This window comes from Microcaecilia unicolor, chromosome 3, assembly GCF_901765095.1.
Source record: "Microcaecilia unicolor chromosome 3, aMicUni1.1, whole genome shotgun sequence".
Lineage (NCBI taxonomy): Eukaryota > Metazoa > Chordata > Amphibia > Gymnophiona > Siphonopidae > Microcaecilia > Microcaecilia unicolor.
The window spans coordinates 173,678,214-173,697,649 of record NC_044033.1 but is presented as its reverse complement, the minus strand read 5'-3'; the positions used below and the strand labels follow the sequence as shown (position 1 = coordinate 173,697,649).

The window sequence follows — 19,436 nt, the reverse complement described above, 5'->3', positions numbered from 1 at the left end:
ATTCGTAAGCACCTTAAGTGGGATCGCCAGAACTTAATGGTGGATATAAAACAGTTGGCAGCAATGTCCTGGACCCCTCAGGAGGTCCTTAATCTATTCCCTTACTTTGGGCAAGAACAGCATGATGACCTATCATTAATGTTTGCTTTATTACAGGCTAGGCAGCAGGATGGAGGAGGGGAGTTTCCTAGTTTTATCTTGAAAACAGATCTTCTGTATAGAGAATATATTAGAGAGGAAGACAAGGAGAAGCGGAAACAACTGGTGATCCCAAAGGCCTTCAGATCTGTTGTCCTATTTCTCATGGTCACCTGTTGTCTGGGCACAAAGGAGTAGGAAAGACATTGAAGCAAATACAGAAGAGATTTTATTGGCCTGGCATGTAGCGGGAAGTACAGGATTTTTATCATATCCACAGTTCCAAAAAGTCACTATAAAGGTTTCAGCTAAAACCTCATCGATACCCATTCCACCTATAGAGGAACCCATGTCACAGGTAACTGTGGATATAATAGGACCCTTAAAGAAAACAAAAATGGGGCATTTGTGCATATTAGTAACGATCAATTATGGAATACAGTTTCTATGAGCAGTCTCTTTGAGATCCACTTCAGCTACAATCATTGGGTGGGAACTTATAAAACTTTTCTGTGAGACACGTATTCCCTAAGACGTACTAATACAAGCAGTAACTTTATGTTCCTCTATTTTAAAGCAGGTTGGGAAGCTTTTGGTTTTTCTCATCTTAAAACATCAGCATATGGTTTTAATCAGACCTTCTGAACCAACATCTAACACTGGACAATTCCCACTTCAGGCACAGGCAGCTCCTTGTGACTCTGGGCAAGTCACTTAACCCTCCATTGCCCCAGGTACAAATAAGTACCTGTATACAATATGTAAGCCACATTGAGCCTGCCATCAGTGGGAAAGCGCGGGGTACAAATGTAACAAAAATAAAATAGATACTATTGGAGATTCTACATGGAATGTTGCTACTATTGGAGATTCTACATGGAATGTTGCTATTCCACTAGCAACATTCCATGTAGAAGGCTGCGCAGGCTTCTGTTTCTGTGAGTCTGACGTCCTGCACGTACGTGCAGGACGTCAGACTCACAGAAGCAGAAGCCTGCGCGGCCACATTGGTGATCTGCAAATAGTAGCAACAGTGGAGGAGTGGCCTAGTGGTTAGGGTGGTGGACTTTGGTCCCGGGGAACTGAGTTCGATTCCCACTTCAGGCACAGGCAGCTCCTTATGACTCTGGGCAAGTCACTTAACCCTCCATTGCCCCATGTAAGCTGCATTGAGCCTGCCATGAGTGGGAAAGCGCGGGGTACAAATGTAACAAAAAAAAATATCAGAAGTAACATCAAAATGCTTCAGAACTCTATGGGAACTGAGAAGAATAAGAGTCTATTTCCCTAGACAATCTTTCCAGATATTGGTCCAATCAACGATACTATGGCAACTATGCAATGCAGAATACGTACGGTGCAAGGAAACACATTAAAAGTGCTAGAAACAATCCAAAACATGGCAGCAAGACTGATTTTCAAGAAACTGAAATATGAAAGAGCAACTCCACTGCTTGAAACACTGCTTGGCTACCAGTCAAGGCAAGAATATTTTTCAAAGCAAGCAACCTAATCTTTAAGATATTATTTGGAACGGCACCTGAATATATACTTAACATGAATGAACTATCCTCAAGAAATGTCAGCCCAGTAAACAGAAACTACCTACTCCTACATCTACCCAACTGCAAAAACGCCATCTACAAAACTATCTACGCAGTAGGATTTAGCTTCCTGGGTTCCAAATGGTGGAGTTCAATACCAAAAATCATAAGCATCACAAATCTCCTCCGATTCAGATAATATCTTAAAGATTAGGTTGCTTGCTTTGAAAAATCTTCTTGCCTTGACTGAACACAAAAGCTACCACTACCTTTTCGTCTTCAAATCCATCTCTTCAAAAACTCTATAACCACATGAACTATAGATGCCCTCTCCACATTGCACAACACTATTGTAACTCCACCAAAATGTAAATTGTAAGCCACTTTGAACCAAAATCCGATTTTGGATAATAATGGGATACAAGAATGCAGAAATAAATAAATAATCCCAACTCTGTTTGGACTATATTGAAGAAAAAAAATACACAAAATACAAAGACATCTGATATGCCTATTCACAAAGCTTGCATATTCCAATCACTAAACTCACTATGAAATGCATTTTGATGTCTTTGCTGTCTGATCTTTGTACTTTTTAAATCATGTTTGCATTCTTTCTTTTCTGCTTTCTCTGTCTATCCTCTCCTAGCTTTTTCCAGGATCTCATATCCATTTGCCATTTTTTTCTCTCATCTCCTGTCTTCTTCTCCATTCCCTTTGGGGGGGGGGGGGGGATAACTCTCTGTCCCCTCAGTTTCACTCATGCTTTTTCCTCTTTCACCTTCATGGTTCAGAATTCAGGAAGTGCAGGCTCACAGCTTTTGAACGTCTACACTTGCTAACACAAATGGAGAGAAGCAGTCAGCAGAACTCAGTGCAGGGCAGGCTCTCGGTGCTCCTTCAACTCTCCCCAACCCTGTGCAGCAGCATCCCTCAAAGGCTAGTAACCAGAGATGAGGGGCTACTGTCCCCTTCCATTCTATCTTAGTGCAGACAACATGAAATCAAGCTGCTGTCTGCGATAAGGAGTAGGAAAGTACAGAGAATGGGGGCCCCTACTATGCCTCTCCTTTTCCTCTCTGCTCTGGTGATGTGTATCCTCCATCCTCAGCCTCCAATGATTCCCCCAGTAGACTCTGAGCCCCACAGAAGACTCTGAGCCCTCATGCCTCACCCTGAATCCCTAGTTGTTTTTTGCCACCTCCACCCCTCCCCCCACCTCGTGTCTCTCCTTGGTCTGTGAAGCACAAAGCACCCCTTCAAGCAGGAATCAGCTGGTTCTCCTCTATGTGGAAAGGAGGCAGCCTGGTCAGACTAACCACTCTGCTGCCTTTCAGACAATGGGGATACTGGAATTTGAAAGTGTAGCCTGCTGTTTACTTCCTCAAGGGGAAAGAAAGGGAGAAGCACCACACTCATTCTCTCCTCTCTCCCTGCCTCACCACCACACCCCCTCCAAGCTCCTTCCCTTATTCGCTCTCTTCTCACCCCTCTTTTTGATCTTCTAATTCACAGTCCACCTCTTCTCTGATCTCACTCATACTTCAGGGCATTTGATCCTCTCAATCAGACCCCAGAGCAACTTTGATTACCTCACTCACATGTTCCTGCTCTCTCCTTCACAACCCACAGCCCCACCTTCTCTCTCCTTCTTCTTCCTTTGCTCTACTCCTTCATTGAAGCCATTCCCCAATGTGGTCACCAGCGACAGAGGTGGTATGGCCCATGAAGCTGATGTGACAAGTGGCAGAAGAGCAAGAAAGCCAACAGAGCCAGTAGCGATATAAGGATTTCTCATAGGCATTCACTCTGTTTCCCCTGCCTTGCACATTCTCCCACATGAGCTCAATTGCTGAAGAAATCAAGCAAATATCAACGTCATGTGGCTACTCCTGTCTCATGGTAAGCAGGGCCGTGCCTAGGGTCTCTGGCGCCCCCCTGCAGACTATCAGTTGGCGCCCCTACCCCCTGTGAAAATGATCACCCCCCCCCCCCCCCCCCGGTGAAAATGATCGCTCACCACTTGCCACACTGACAGGAATTGTCAGCAATATTCTTAGAAACAAATTGCTATACATTGCAAAATAAGATAGCAGATGTAAATTCTCAAAGTGGACATATTCCAAACGCTAGACAAAAATTAAACTGAACCCCCAAGATGCCAGACTCTGCATACAATGCAACACCACAGAAACAGAAAATGTCCCCTAGTACTGTGCAAAATATAAAGACTGCAGATGTAAATTTGAAAAAAACTAACAAGAACCAATCACCACTTTACAAATTAACAAATAGAAATAAAACAAATATAGAAAATAAAATAATACCATTTTATTGGACTAATACATTTAGCTTCAGAGGCCAAAACATCCTTCCTCAGGTCAATACAGTATAGTGCTGTTACAGTATCCTATCCTGACCTGAGGAGGGGGTTTTGTTCTCCGAAAGTTAGTCAAAATGTATTAAAATTAGTCCAATAAAAAGATTACCTATTATAAACATTTATTAACACAGCTACAATACTACTATATCCTAAAGCAAAAAAATAAAAGTAAATATTTTATTTACAGTTTGTTGTCTCTGGTTTCTGCTTTCCTCATCTTCTTTTCACTGTCTTCCTTCCTTCCTTCCATCCAGCATCTGTCTTTGTTCTCTCTCTGCCATCCAGTGTCTGCCCTCTCTGCTGTCCCCTTCATCCAATGTCTGCCCTCTCTCCCTGCCCCTTCCATCTACATCTGCCCTCTATCTCTGCTCCTTCCATCCACCATCTGCCCCTGTCTGCCCTCTCTCTCCCCCTTCCATTCACTGTCTGCTCTTTCTATCGCTTCCATCCACTGTCTGCCCTTTCTCTCTGTCCGCTCAATCCACCATTTGCCCTCCCTCTCCCATCCATCTAGGGTCTGCCCTCCCTCTCACTCCCCCTTCCATCTAGGATCTGTCCCCTCTCTCTGCCCCTTTTTTTCAGCCCCCAGTTCCAGCCCTACTATCCCACCAGTCCCCAGTTTCAGCCCTAGCCCTTTTCTCCCACCAGTCTTGAGCTTCGGCCCCCAGCCACTTCTCCCTGTCCCCTTTCAGCCCCCAGTTTCAAACCCAGCCCTTTTCTCTCACTAGTCCCGAGCTTCAGCCCCAGCCACTTCTCCCTGTCTTCTTTTCAGCCCCCAGTCCCCACAGTTTCAGCTCTTGTCCCTTTTCAGCCCCCAGTCCCAGTACTAGCCCCCTTATCCCACCTACCCTCCTTTTCAGCCCCCAGTTCCAGCTCCCTTCATCCACATGCCTTGCATTAGGGTCTCCCCTTTCAGCCCCAGACCCCATCTGGGCTCCCCTCCCCATCTCCCACCTGGGCACCCCATCCCCTTCTCCCATCTGGGCACCCCAACCCTTCTCCCATCTGGCCACCCCATCCCCTTCTGTCATCTGGGCTCCCCACCCCATCCCCTTCTGTCATCTGGGCACCCCACCCCATCCCCTTCTGCCATCTGGGCTTCCCTCCCCATCTGTCATCTGGGTTCCCATCCCCTTCTGTCATCTGGGCACCCCACCCCATCCCCTTCTGCCATCTGGGCTCCCTCCCCATCTGGGCTCCCCTCCCCATCCCCTTCTGTCATCTGGGCACCCCACCCCATCCCCTTCTGCCATCTGGCTCCCATCCCCTTCTGTCATCTGGGCTCCCCTCCCCATCCCCTTCTGCCATCTGGGCTCCCCACCCCATCCCCTTCTGTCATCTGGGCACCCCTCCCCATCCCCTTCTGTCATCTGGGCACCCCATCCCCTTCTGTCATCTGGGCTCCCATCCCCTTCTGTCATCTGGGCTCCCCACCCCATCCCCTTCTGTCATCTGGGCTCCCCTCCCCATCCCCTTCTGTCATCTGGGCTCCCATCCCCTTCTGTCATCTGGGCTCCCCTCCCCATCCCCTTCTGTCATCTGGGCTCCCCACCCCATCCCCTTCTGTCATCTGGGCTCCCCTCCCCATCCCCTTCTGTCATCTGGGCTCCCATCCCCTTCTGTCATCTGGGCTCCCCTCCCCATCCCCTTCTGTCATCTGGGCTCCCCTCCCCATCCCCTTCTGCCATCTGGGCACCCCTGATCCGACCCGACTACCAGCTCTGTCGAGATGACAGTGGGTGGGGGGGGGGGTGCTCCGCTCCCGCTGCTCCCACCCTACCTTCTTTTAAAAAATAAATCAGTAAAGCGGCGTGGCAGGCAGCGCAGCTTCGCGTCTGCCCTGCTTGTAAAACAAGTAGATCTCCTCGTCGGGCCTTCGCTCACTGGGTCCCGCCCTCCTCTGAGGTAACTTCCTATTTCCTCGAGGGCGGGACCCAGTGAGCGAAGGCCCGACGAGGAGATCTACTTGTTTTACAAGCAGGGCAGACGCGAAGCTGCGCTGCCTGCCACGCCGCTTTACTGATTTATTTTTTAAAAGAAGGTAGGGTGGGAGCAGCGGGAGCGGAGCACCCCCCACACCGCTGACACCCAGGGGCGGACCGCCCCCACTGCGCTCATTGGTTCCCGTCAGTGGTCCGCCTTCTTCTGACGTCAGAAGAAGGCGGGACACTGAGGGAACCAATGAGTGCAAGGGAAGGGAGACGTCGGCAGCGCTTTCACCGACGCTGCTGCAGCCTGCGACCGAGGTAATTTAAAGTCCTCGGGGGCGCGGGGCGAGGGTAAGCACCGCGGTGGCGCCCTCCAGAGGCGGGCGCCCCCCTGCGGCGCTTACCTCGCTTACCGCATCGGCACGGCCCTGATGGTAAGCAGTTCCAACACTTTTGACTCTACTCTGCCTTCCTCCAGAGATTGAGAGAAAGAGAGAGAGAGAGAGAGAGAAAGATGTGGGGACAAGGAGTAAGTTGAGTGAGAAAGAGACAGGGACAAGGAAAGAGATGGGGTCAAAGAAAGGAGCGGAGAGGGAGAAATGAGGGGCAAAGAGAGGCATTCAGAGAAAGAGAAAGGGGAGAGAAAGAATTGTGAAGACTAGGAGGAGTGTAAGGGAAATTCAACCACTGACACTCTCTCTGGGAGTGAGGAAACACCCAGTCTTTGGGTAGGACACCACCTTGGTTGCCTTTGGTACTGTGCATTTTGTTTCTTGACTCTTGGTATGTAAGCAGAATTAGAATCTTTGGCAAACGTAGGTAGGATTACAACTGGCCAGACTGGGTAAACTAAGAGAAGATATTCATAAAAACTATGTTACAATGTCAAGGTTTCATTTCTTTCTGTCTTTGATGTTAGAGGATATGCCTAGCCTCCACCCTAACAGGGATAAGGAGAGGAAAACACCAGCACTTACCTAAGTAGGAGTCTGTACATCAGACCAGACAGTCTACAATCCCACCTCACATCTTTACTCATTGTGGTGTAGAGGAGAAGAAGGAAGCGGAAACTGGTTAAACCACCTGAAAGAAGGAAAACAAAGATTGTATCTTCAAGTGGGCAATGATTGGAAACTAGTGCTGAAACAAGAGCCAAAGGACCAAATGATCACAAACACATCCCTAGACACTGCGATTCTATAAGTGAGCATCTATGTCAACTGCCCCGATGCAGAAATGCGGCACCAAGATACCATTAACCTGATGTAACTGAAGGCATCTAACTGCGGCAAGGGTAGGAATAACTTACAATATTCTTGGAGCCCTGCTCACCTGGATGCCCCCCCTTGCAGTTGTACACTATAGCTCTTACAGTATGTACGACTTTACTGAATAGCAATGAGGGCACTTAGGGATAGATTCTATATATCACACCTACTAAAAATAAATTGGCGCTGAAAAAAATACACCTAGGCATATTCTATTATTAAACTGTTCGTGAGCCCTTGTGCCCCGGCTGAGGCTTAGGAAGGACCTTGGTCAAGGCCTAGGGTGGACCAAACAGGCACTAAGCAAAACTCCAGCCACAAAACCCCGCACACTCAGGACAAACAACTAGCACCACCAGAAAAGGGAGATAGACCACTCAGGTGGGCCTCACGGCCGAACAGGAACCCACTCGTACAGAGTCCAAGCGTGTGGGCCTCACATCCGAACAGGAACCAAGTCACACACTGGGGAAGGGAAACAGAACAACGAGTCCCCCCAAAAGGACTGTCGCACATGCAACGCACACAGCACTAGCTAGTTACACAAGGGAAGGGTGCCAGACAAGAAGCTGGCAGGTACAACCTATGACCAGGGGAAGAGAAAGTCAAGGACAGAATGGGACACCGACTCAATAAGAGCAAAGCTCCACAGGAACACTCTATGCTGTAACATACAGCACACAAATACACTGGGCTGTGCCACACAGCACCCAAAGGCAAAGGGAAGTCTCCTAAAGGAATACACAAAGCTGTGCTACACAGCACTCAAGGAGAAGGGAAACCACTATAGGAATACACAGGACTGTGCCACTCAGCACTCAAGGGAATCCACTCACAAGAATACACAAGGCTGATCATACAGGACTCAAAGGTAAAGGGAAACCATTCATAAGAATACACAAGGCTGTGCCACAGAGTGAAACAACAGACACTAGAGACAAAGGATAAAGCAAGCAAACAGGGAAAGCTGCCTTTACATACACCAATCAGATAAGGAGCAAAGCTCACAAAAATCAGGAGACAAACACAGCAGAGAAAGAGTTAAAGCAGGCTAAAGGGAAGGACTGCTTTAACACACAAGTCAGGAAGAAGCAGGGCTTACACTGCAGTCAAAGGTTTAAAGCTAACAAAGGAGAAAAACAAACAATGTTCTTACCAGAACTCAGCAGCACAGAGAGACAGAGCAACAGAGCACCCACAGGTGCAGGGAAGTAAGGTAATCAGGGAAAGCAGCTTAGCTAGGGAAACAAACAAGCATACGCTGGAAATAACCAGCACACAGAGAAACGAGCAAAGAGAGGAGTACACAAACTCCCACAAAAGCACGGTGTGCTACAAGCACAGAGAGAAGGTAACAGGCTTCAGCTGACAGGGATCAAACACTAAAGCATGGACTGTAGGGAAAGGTAGGTTTAAATAGATCTGACTTCTGACCTCTGCTGCCTCAGATGTCAGCTCAATCCCTAACAGGCCAATCAGAGGCGAGTCCCAGTCATTCCCCTGCCTGTCTAGCAGAATCATAACATCTATAAAGTATACCTAAACTTCTGTGTGGTTTATAGAATATGCTCAGCGCCCATCCGCATGACTAAATTTAGTCGCGGGAAGTTACACCAAGTAAAACTAGGTGTAAAGGCAGACAACTAAATTAGGCACGGACCGGGTGTATTCTATAACAACATGCAAAGATTTTAGAAATGCCCATGACCCACGCCTCTTTTTCAACTATGCAACTTAGAAACTTAGAATTTATGAACATCACATTATAGAATACGCTTAGACAGCTATGCGCATAAATTCTAATGCCAATATCAATAATTGCTTAATATCCAATTATCGGCACTGATTAGCTTGTTAATTAAGTTGCATGCGCAAATCCAGAATACGGCTGAATTTGCATGTGCAACTTTAAGTCGTGCTATATAGAATCCGGGGGTTAAGGGCATAAATGCTACTAATCACTTCTCTTACGCGTGCAAAGGATGAGCACCTGTGAATGCCTAGTTATAGAACTGCCCTTCATGAGGGTCATTTTAGAAGCTATGGGCCCTTCTACTAAGCTGTGGTAGGGCTACCACACGCCAAATCAACCCTACTGCCATAGTAGCACGGGCGCCCGGCAGTAGTTCTGAAGTTGGCGCATGCAATATTCAGTCACTGAATGCAAAGTATAGGCTTGCTTTTCTGAAGTGGGCTGTGAAAACTGTAAAGCCATTTATAGCTATTCTGCAAGCTGTTTTAGAATTTTTTTTTCATTTGTAATTTTTCAATTTATATTTCTTATCTTTCATTACTTTTTATTCTTTAATTTTTTAGGGCTGCATTTCAATTAAAATTTATAACCATGATTAAAGGTATGTTTATTTATTGCATTTGTATCCCCACATTTTCCCACCTATTTGCAGGCTCAACGTGGCTTACATAATTTTGTTAACATTGTCATTGCAGGATAACAGATATATTTAGTTTTGTGCAGAGATTAAGTAAGGGAAGAAAGAAGGAAGGGAGGGAGTGATTAGGGTAATTATAGAAGGTGAGCTTTCTTAACTGATTGGGTTGGTGAGGTGGATTAGTGTGGCTATAGGTTTTCATTGTAGGCCTTGTTGAAGAGATGTCTTCAGAGATTTGCGAAAGATAGTTGTTTCGTGGATTGTTCTGGGCAATGGAAGATTTAGTGACTTGCCCAGAGTCACAAGGAGCTGCAATGGAGTGGGGTGGGAGGGGGGGGGGGAGAAACAACATATCTAATTGCAATTAAAATTATAATCAAAATGCAGCCCTAACCTAGTTGGGCCACAAAAATAGCAGGAATACCAAACTCAAAGTTAAACACATATATTCAGATTACTGCTTATAATGTGTACAGCGATGCATATGTCTAGTAGCGCAGTAGAAATGATTAGTAGTAGTAGTATTACTAAATTATACGTTGATCACATAGTTGCTTATCGACCCCTCCAACTTAAGTCAGAGTATTCTAAAAAGCAGAAGAGTTTGGACCATCTAAAGGCATGAATTTCAAAGAATTTCCTACCTTCAGTAATGTAAATGAAGTCTTTACAATTTTATTTATCTGAACATCCATAGAGAATATTATCTAATTGAACACCCAAAATCCAGGCTAAAAGATCTACCACGTAAGTTTCAGTATTAATGATAAAAGGTTGAGAAAGCCAACTAATATCCATATTACCAATTAGCAGAAATTTAGTTTTGCCTCTATTAAGTTTTAGTCTGTGGATTGATATCCAGTTGCCTATCAAATCCAATTTCTCCCTTATTTTCAATAGTGTAGAATCACGATCCTGACAGCACTGTTCCCTGTAAGTTGACTAGGAGTCCTCCACCTTTAGTCCTTAGTCCTGCCAGTCGTGGGGGTGGGGGTGGGGGCGCTGTTTCACTATCACACTTAGTGAGAAACAGACAAGCTCTGCAGGAGTCCAGGGAGCCTGCCTATCCCTTGTGGTTGAAAATACAACATTGAAGCACCCCCCCACCTGGCAGCAATGTATTGGAAGACACCCACTCAGCTTAGAAGGATCAGTGCCCGAGAGATCGGAAACAATCATATCATCATCTGCAGGAATATAAGAATCTACCTCCATCTACTCCAAATATCTAATGAATGAATCAGCACATTGAACACAATTGGAGACAATGGTGATCCTTGCGGAACTTCATCGTGGGCATGCCATAATTCAGCAAAAACTCCTTGCATTTTTACCCAATATGTTCTATTAGTCAAAAAAACATGAAACCAATCCAAAATTGGAGGGTGGCCAACTAACGCCAATTCTTTAAAAGTTTCAGAGGAGATCCAGGAAATTATAGACCAGTGAGCCTGACATCAGTGCCAGCCAAAATGGTAGAGACTATTATAAAGAACAAAATTACTAAGCATATTCAATAGCATGGATTAATGAGACAAAGCCAACATTGATTTAGTGAAGGGAAATCTTGCCTCACCAATCTATTACATTTCTTTGAAGGGGTGAATAAACACGTGAATAAAAGTGAGCTGGTCGATATTGTGACTCCTGATTTTCAAAAGGCATTTGACAAAGTACCTCCAAAAAGATTCCAGAGGAAACTGGACAGTCATGGGATAGGAAGTAGTGTCCTATAGTGGATTAAAAACAGAGAGTAGGGTTAAATGGTCAGTATTCTCAATGGAGAAGGGTAGACAGTAGGGTTCCTCAGGGGTCTGTGCTGGGACTACTGCTTTTTAACATATTTACAAATGATCTAGAGATGAGAGTAACTAGTGACGTAATTAAATTTGCAGACAACAAAGTTATTCAAAGTTGTTAAATCGAAAAAAGGATTGTGAAAAATTACAAGAGAATCTTACGAGACTGGGAGACTGGGCATCTATATGGCAGATGACGTTTAATGTGAGCAAATGCAAAGTGATGCAGGTGGGAAAGAGGAACCTAAATTATAGCTATGTAATGCAAGGCTCCACACGTTAGGAATCACCAACCAGGAAAAGGATCTAGGCATCATCATTGATGATACGTTGAAACCCTCTGCTCAGTGTGTGGCGGCGGCGGCAACTAAAAAAAACAAATAGAATGTTAGGTAATATAAGGAAAGGAATGGAAAACAGAAATGAGGACATTATAATGCCTTTGTAATGCTCCATGGTACAACCGCACCTTGAATAGTGTTCAATTCTGGTCACCGCATCTCAAAAAAGATATAATGGAATTAAAAAAGGTACAGAGAAGGGCGAAATGATAAAGGGGATGGGACGACTTCCCTATGAGGAAAGGCTAAAGCGGCTATGTCTCTTCAGCTTGGAGAAAAGACGGTTGAGCGGAGATATGATAGAGGTCTATAAAATAATGAGTGGAGTGGAACAGGTAGATGTGAATCGCTTGTTTACTGTTTCCAAAAATACTAGGACTAGGGGGCATGCAATGAAGCTACAAAGTAGTAAATTTAAAATTAATCAGAGAAAACGTTTCTTCACTCAACGTGTAATTAAACTCTGGAATCAGTTGCCAGAGAATATAGTAAAAGCAGTTAGCTTAGCGGGGTTTACAAAAGGTTCGGATGGATTCCTAAAGGAAAAGTCCATAGACCATTATTAAAACGGCCTTGGGGAAAATCCATTGCTTATTTCTGAGATAAGAAGCATAAAATGTATTGTACTTTTTTGGGATCTTGACAGGTACTTGTGACCTGGATTGGCCACTGTTGGAAACAGGAAGTTGGGCTTGATGGACCTTTTGTCTATCCCAGTATGGCAACACTTATGTACAAAACTACTGGAATAAGTGCCATTTATTATTTTGATTTTAATACTGCAAAACTTTTTTTTTAAGTATCAATTGTTTGGGTGATCTTTCAATGTAAATTTTGATGATGAAGTAATGTCAGTGAGAAAGCATTATGTGTCTTTGATGAAAAAATGAAGGCTTTTAACTGATGTTTCTACTTTAATCTCAGGCTGATCTTTCTTGAACCTATTTTTGTGGCTTTTGCTATATTTGTAATTTGTTAGCTGGCAGCCTTTTCTTTATAGTTGGATGTTAACAATGTCAGGAAGTAATTTGATAAATAGTCTTTCCAAGCACCAAATACATCTTGAGTCCCATGTGCAGACATTCATAACTGCTGGCACATCTCTCTGGAATCCTCGGTTGGCTGAGTTGAGATCTGAGGCCCATTCTTCATCTTAAAAAAAAAAAATAAAAAATACCTGAAGACCCTATTTTTCCCACAGGCATATGAGAACTTAATTTGACCTGACAAGTGATAATCTCACGCCATTCAGCAATTTTCTGAATTATTGAGCTGTTGTGAATGGAAATGTTTTACTGGATGTGAACTTGGTAGCTTCAGCTGCTGAAAAGACCTTTCATGTCTTGTTGCTTTAAGCTTGTGTAACACCTGGTTCACCCCTCAGTAAGGGCCACCAGCTAAGCTCCACGGACTAAGTACCCAGTAATAGGGGTAATAAAACAGATGGGGGACTTCAAATAAGCTGGGTGCAGGCCGGGGCCAGGCCAAATCCTGATAGGATGAAGTGTACTCTTCTCTGGGCACTCTCAAATCCACTTTCATGCAAACAATCAGCAGTAGCTGGATTAAACTTCAAACTGTTTTTTTACTGAACAGAAACTTGAAAACAGTTCAAAACACATATTGATATGTACAGTCAGGGCATCTCATAATTTCAGATCAGCTTCAGACACACTCTTCTTTCATTTCCAAACTTAAGAAGAACAGTCATTGTACATCAGCAGCATGGTTTCTCTGTTACTCCAGTTCCATCCCAGTTCAGGGTTCCCCTCCGAATACAAAGTCAGGTTGCTCCTGCTCACCACTTCTCACATCCAGGGTGTCTTTTCCTCCGAGCACTCTGTAGCAGGGGATTCATCCACAAGTTCTCCCTCTTGTATCCAGGACTTCCCCCTTGGTACTAGGGTTTCGGCAGAGGAGGGCAACCAAAGATCTCAATTTCACAGACACAATCCCTCTTATTACCTTCTGGCCCTGCCCAAATAGGAAGGCCCTTCCCAAATCCACCCACTTGGCTGGCAATACCAGCCCTTCTTTGCTTAGTGACCGCCCTGAAAATCCTTCCTCCCGTGCCCCAAGGCAGGGACATTTTCGGGGGGGGGGGGGGGGGTTCATATTTGCTTGGTCTAATTGTATGAATTGCGGATAACAAATGCTTAATTAATAAATAAACGTACTGAATGCTCCACAATTGTTACAAAAGAGAACTGACATTGTATCATGCTGAAACTGCAAGAGGCAAAAGCTTCCAATGATTGCTGGAAAAGTGCAATCCAGTTGGTTACTGGGTAAACTGGCACAGAGTTTGAACATTACACTACAACCTGTCCGGAGGAACCTAGGAGCAAAATTGGCAGCAAAGCTGTCCTCATCCCATGGACCAATTAGACCACGTGGCTTGACAGAGCAGGCAGACATGGATTGGCAGTGCAATCAAACATCGGGCACATCACAGCGTACTCCAGTCCAGAAGAACAGCACAGTCTCACTCTCACCACGCTCGTCGACGACCAGCCAAGGAGTCAGCACAGCGATGTGCCCAGAGGTTACGGGAACACTGGATGTAGATAAACTGCAAAAGTGAGTTGCTACTGGGGGTTGCGGTCCGCGCCCTGCGAGAGCCCGGTTCTGGACAACCCACTACCCACACTGCAGGCACCCTATATAAAGTTGTAAGCACCCTATTCAGAGCTGCATGACCCACCATTGAAGAACGGCAGCCCAAACCCAAAAGCTGTCACCTGGGGGTGAGGCAACAAGTATGTGCCCTCTATGCTGCTCCTCTTGGTTGCCATGATTAACCACTGAATCCTCCACTCTCCAAGCAAGTTGTTTGCAGATCAGAGCACCAAACTACTGAACAAAAAAAAAAAAAAAAAAAAAAAGAGAGGTGTTCTTCTCCAAGCCGCCTAGAGTGCCACAAGCACTATACTGAGTAGTAGCTACTCTATAACACATCGAACTTCCACTGCTCATTTATCCTTTAGACGTGACTGTTACTGAAGGCCATTTTTCATTACTGCGGGTATTGTTTTTATGTACTTGCTACTTTTCTTCTATCTGGTCACTCACTGATGAAGGCAAACCACCAACCACCTCAGAGCCCAAACACACACAAACACCTCTAAGCCAGAAGTAACTCCTAAAAATGGCCAAACTAAGGGCATGGATTTTCTACTATACAATAACAATGTGACCAACGGGGATACTAGCAGCAACTCCAATCAAATGGAACAAAATACCAGTACACATCACAGGAAGAAGACGACCACTCCAACAACTGGAAGAGCCCAATCACCACCTAAACAGCAATGTAGAGGCCAAACAACCAGCAATATGAAAGCAAACATGAACACACAACAAAACAAGAGCAAAACAGGTAGACCACAAAGGCAGCTACAAACTGTTTAAAAAAAAAAACTACCTACTCTTACATCTACCCAACTGCAAAAACATCATCTTCAAAACTATCTACATATCAGGATTTAGCTATCAGGGTTCCAAATGGTGGAACTCGGTGGCAAAAACTAAGCAGCATCACAGATCTCCTCCAATTCAGAAAAGAAATTAAAACCTACCTCTTCAAAAAATTCTACAGCTAATCTCAAAGATATCACTGCTTTTCTTTCAAATCTACCCTTCAAACATTCTATGAATAAACATCATCAAAACTCTACAACTAAACACAAAAGCTACCACTACCTTCTCCTCTTTAAATTTCAACTCTTCAAAAACTCTATGAATAACAACATGAACTACCGATGCCCTTTCCACATTGCACAACACTACTGTAACTGAACCAAAATGTAAATTGTAAGCCACTTTGAACCAAAATTTGTTTTTGTATAATAGTGGGATACAAGAATGCATGCATAATTAAACATGACAAAGTAAGAGGTGGTTATATGGCTGTTACTGGTAGCAGTCTATTTACATTGATGAATAATGGAGTAAACATGTACAAATGAGAAGGAGTTACAGATATGTGTTCAACATTATAATGAGGAAGTAGAGGCTACCCATGGCTGTTGTTGAAACAATGGCTTAATAGTCTGTGTGTTACTACAAAGAAGAAACAATGGATTAATAGTTTGTATGTTATTACAATTAATGCCCAGCAGAGAGAAATTACTGGCTAGGGAATGTTGGTTGAGAGATAATTCAAGGCACAAACTGAGGTCCAGTCAATATCCCTAGAGAAAAAAAAATGTAATGATTCTGGAGGAAGTGGAAGGAAGCAGACACAGAAAAGGATCCCTGGGAGGAGAGATTCTTGGTAAGAAGTGAAGTTGGTGAACTGTTGGGAATGAAATAAAGCAGGAGGGATGGTGAAGAAGATACCAGCTCCCCCCAGAGTTTAAGCACCCAGTCCTCCATCAAAATGTAACCTCTCTCTCTAAGAGATGAGGGTAGTTTCAGAAGGGGTATATAAGGGGTATATAAAAAGTATAAGCAAAAGTTGCTGGTGGATGGGGTGAGGCAAAATACCCCAACACCTTAATTGAAGAGACATACAAGAATAAAAAATACTCAAATACTGTGAAAGTACACAAACGCAGGGTATCTAAGTAAAACAGGGTCATTCCATGTCAACTGATCTGGTGGTCCCTGCGCAAAGGGGTCAAACAGATTGCTATATCTCAGCAAGTATTGCATCGGCGAATGTAAAACTTTACCAATGTTCATTGGGGATATGTATGAATGTTCACAGAAAATTCCATCGAAATCCGTGATGGTCACGCAGGGACCACCAGACCACTTGACATGGAATGACCCAGCAGCTTTATTTGGTACAGCCCACAAAATTAAGGGCCCTGTTTACTAAGACCACGGGTGTCTCTAGCATTAGTGCATGCTAATTTTTGAACGTGCTAAAAAGTGTGCATGCCTATAGCACGGCTTAGTTAACAGAGCCCTAAGTATGTACAGCAAAGTGAAACAGAAAAACACCAAATCAATTGATATAAAATCCAACAAGGTCCTTAACTCATAAGTACATAAGTATTGCCATACTGGGAAAGACCAAAGGTCCATCAAGCCCAGCAACCTGTTTCCAACAGTGGCCAATCCAGATCACCTGGCAAGATCCCAAAAAAGTACAAAACTTTTTATACTGCTTATCCCAGAAATAGTGGATTTTCCCCAAGTCCATTTAATAACGGTCTATGGACTTTTCCTTTAGGAAGCCGTCCAAACCTTTTTTAAACTCCGCTAAGCTAACCGCCTTTATCACATTCGCTGGCAATGAATTCCAGAGTTTAATTACACATTGAGTGAAGAAATATTTTCTCCGATTCGTTTTAAATTTACTACATTGTAGCTTCATCGCATGCTCCCTAGTCCTGGGACCTTGAGGATGCTCCTCCTTTAAAGTGAGAATCCTTCACAGGGTCCTGGCTGGTAAACCCCCAACTATCCATTCTATAATACTATAATGATTGTTTATAGGTATTGTTTCTTTTCAGTTATAATCATATTGTGTGTGTGTGTGTGTGTGTGTATATATATATATATATATATATATATATATATATATATATATATATAGTACATAAGTAATGCCACACTGGGAAAAGACCAAGGGTCCATCGAGCCCAGCATCCTGTCCACGACAGCGGCCAATCCAGGCCAAGGGCACCTGGCAAGCTTCCCAAACGTACAAGGTCTAAGATACACAATGATATATATATATATATATATATATATATCATTGTGTATCTTAGACCTTAGAACCTCTAATAAAAGCTTCATTTACCTAATACGAATCCAAAAGAATCCACAGTAATTACTGAGTAGTCTGTGTCAGTAAAGCAGGCTGTTAAACCAGGTCAGAACACTGTTAAATCATGCTTCTACTCCCTTCATTTCATGTGCTCCCTCTGCAGTTACTCTGCTATGTTCTCTCCTCACTTCCCATATGGATTATTGCAATATCATCCTGTTTGGTCTCCCTAATACCCTTCTTAAATGCCTACAAATGGTACAGAATACTGCTATCTGCTCCTTTCCCATGGCCACAGATCGGCCATGTCACTCTTCTTCTTGCACCGCATCACTGGCATCCTGTCCCATTCCATATTTGCTTTAAGATCCTTAGCATAGAGTTCAAGGTCCTTCAGACAAACACCCCTTTCCTACCTTTCTTCCCTTATTTCTCCCACATCCCCTCTCGTGCTCTTCATTCAGCTTTTGCCCACCGCCTAATCCTTGCCTTCCATTCACTGCTCCCATCTTAAAAGAACTCACCATTCTGCTTTCTTTTACACTGCACCCACACAATGGCACTCCCTTCCTCCAGATCTTCGAGCTGAACAGTCTTACCCCAGATTTAAGGCGTCTTGGAAAGCCCACTTGTTCTCACTATCATTCCATCACTCACGATGGTTGGGCTTGTCCTCCACCTTGAGTGTAGGTTTTGTTTTGTTTTTTTTGGTGGTGGTGGGGGGGGGGGGGGGGGTTCTCTCTCTCTCAGATTGTCCAGCTATCCTATTGAAATTTGTAGTTCCTTTTCTTTTTTTCGGTTTTACTGTGAACTGCTTTGATTTTGTTCGAAAGGTGGTAGATATATCAAATGCTCAATAAACTAAACTCCCAAATACCACTCTATTCCCTCAGGAATTCCCACAACCTGGCCTAAGCAGAACTTTAAAGTAGCTCTCTCCAAAAAACAAGATGCATACACCCAATGCCCAGAGACAGGTAGCCAGGCCCATTTTCTATTACACAGCCAATTCACTGGTCAGTTCAAGCGCAATGACTCCAGAATGTATGATTAAAAGGGTGACCTGGTACAATAAGAAGCTGATACTTGCCAATGAGCAATTACAGGTGTTATGTGGTTCAAGGTGAGAAAACCCCAAGCAGTGAGAGACAACTGGAGGAGAGAACAAAAAAAGGATTTGGTTCAGGAAAGCATCGTAATATGAGAGAGATAGAGAGAGTGTGTGTGTAAATATAAGAATAGCCATACTGGCCAGATGAAAAGTCCACCTAACCTAGTATCCTGTTTCCAACAGTGGCCAGTCCAGGTCACTAGTACCTGGCAGAATCTCAGAAAGTAGCAAGATTCCATGCTTACCCCAGAGATAAGCAGTGGCTTTCCCCAGGTCTACCTTAACGCTTTATGGACTTTTCTTCCAGAAACTTGACCAAATCGTGTTTAAACCCAGCTACACCAATTGCTTTTACCACATCCTTTGGCAACGACACCTAGAGATTAAATATACAATTCAGTGAAAAGAGATTTTCTCCCGTTTGTTTTAAATGTATTACAGTGAAACTTCATGGCATGTCCCCTGGTCTTTGTACTTTTTGAAAGAGTAAACAACCAATTCACTCAAAATTTTATAAACCTCTCTCATTTCTCTTCTCCAAGTTGAAGAGCCCTAACCTTTTTAGCTGAGGTTCAGCCACTGTCCATATAAATTAAGTGAATGGAGCTACAGCAACAGCAGGCTCCTACTTTATACAGTTAACCTATCCATATATTGTTTATTGCTTATTAAGGATTTTACATGCAGTAACATCACAATAGTTTACAGTAGAAAACATACGTGTATATATTTAGAGGCAGCCCTTATGTATTTCTGCTTGCTAAATATCCTAACTTTATATGGATAATTTTCCACTTGTTATGTGGCTGCGC

The 19,436-nt window shown here is 44.0% G+C and overlaps 1 protein-coding gene across 2 annotated transcripts in view; it reads right to left on the bottom strand.

Annotated features, from left to right (window-relative positions):
• The window catches only part of B4GALNT1 (beta-1,4-N-acetyl-galactosaminyltransferase 1), a 367,142-nt gene that overhangs the window by 214,462 nt on the left and 133,244 nt on the right, over nt 1-19,436 (bottom strand). For both annotated transcript variants that reach the window (XM_030196595.1, XM_030196596.1), the window contains exon 2: nt 6,971-7,076. In XM_030196595.1, the coding sequence (XP_030052455.1) occupies nt 6,971-7,032 (62 nt within the window). In that variant the 5' untranslated portion in view covers nt 7,033-7,076. The remainder of the gene's footprint in view (nt 1-6,970; nt 7,077-19,436) is intronic.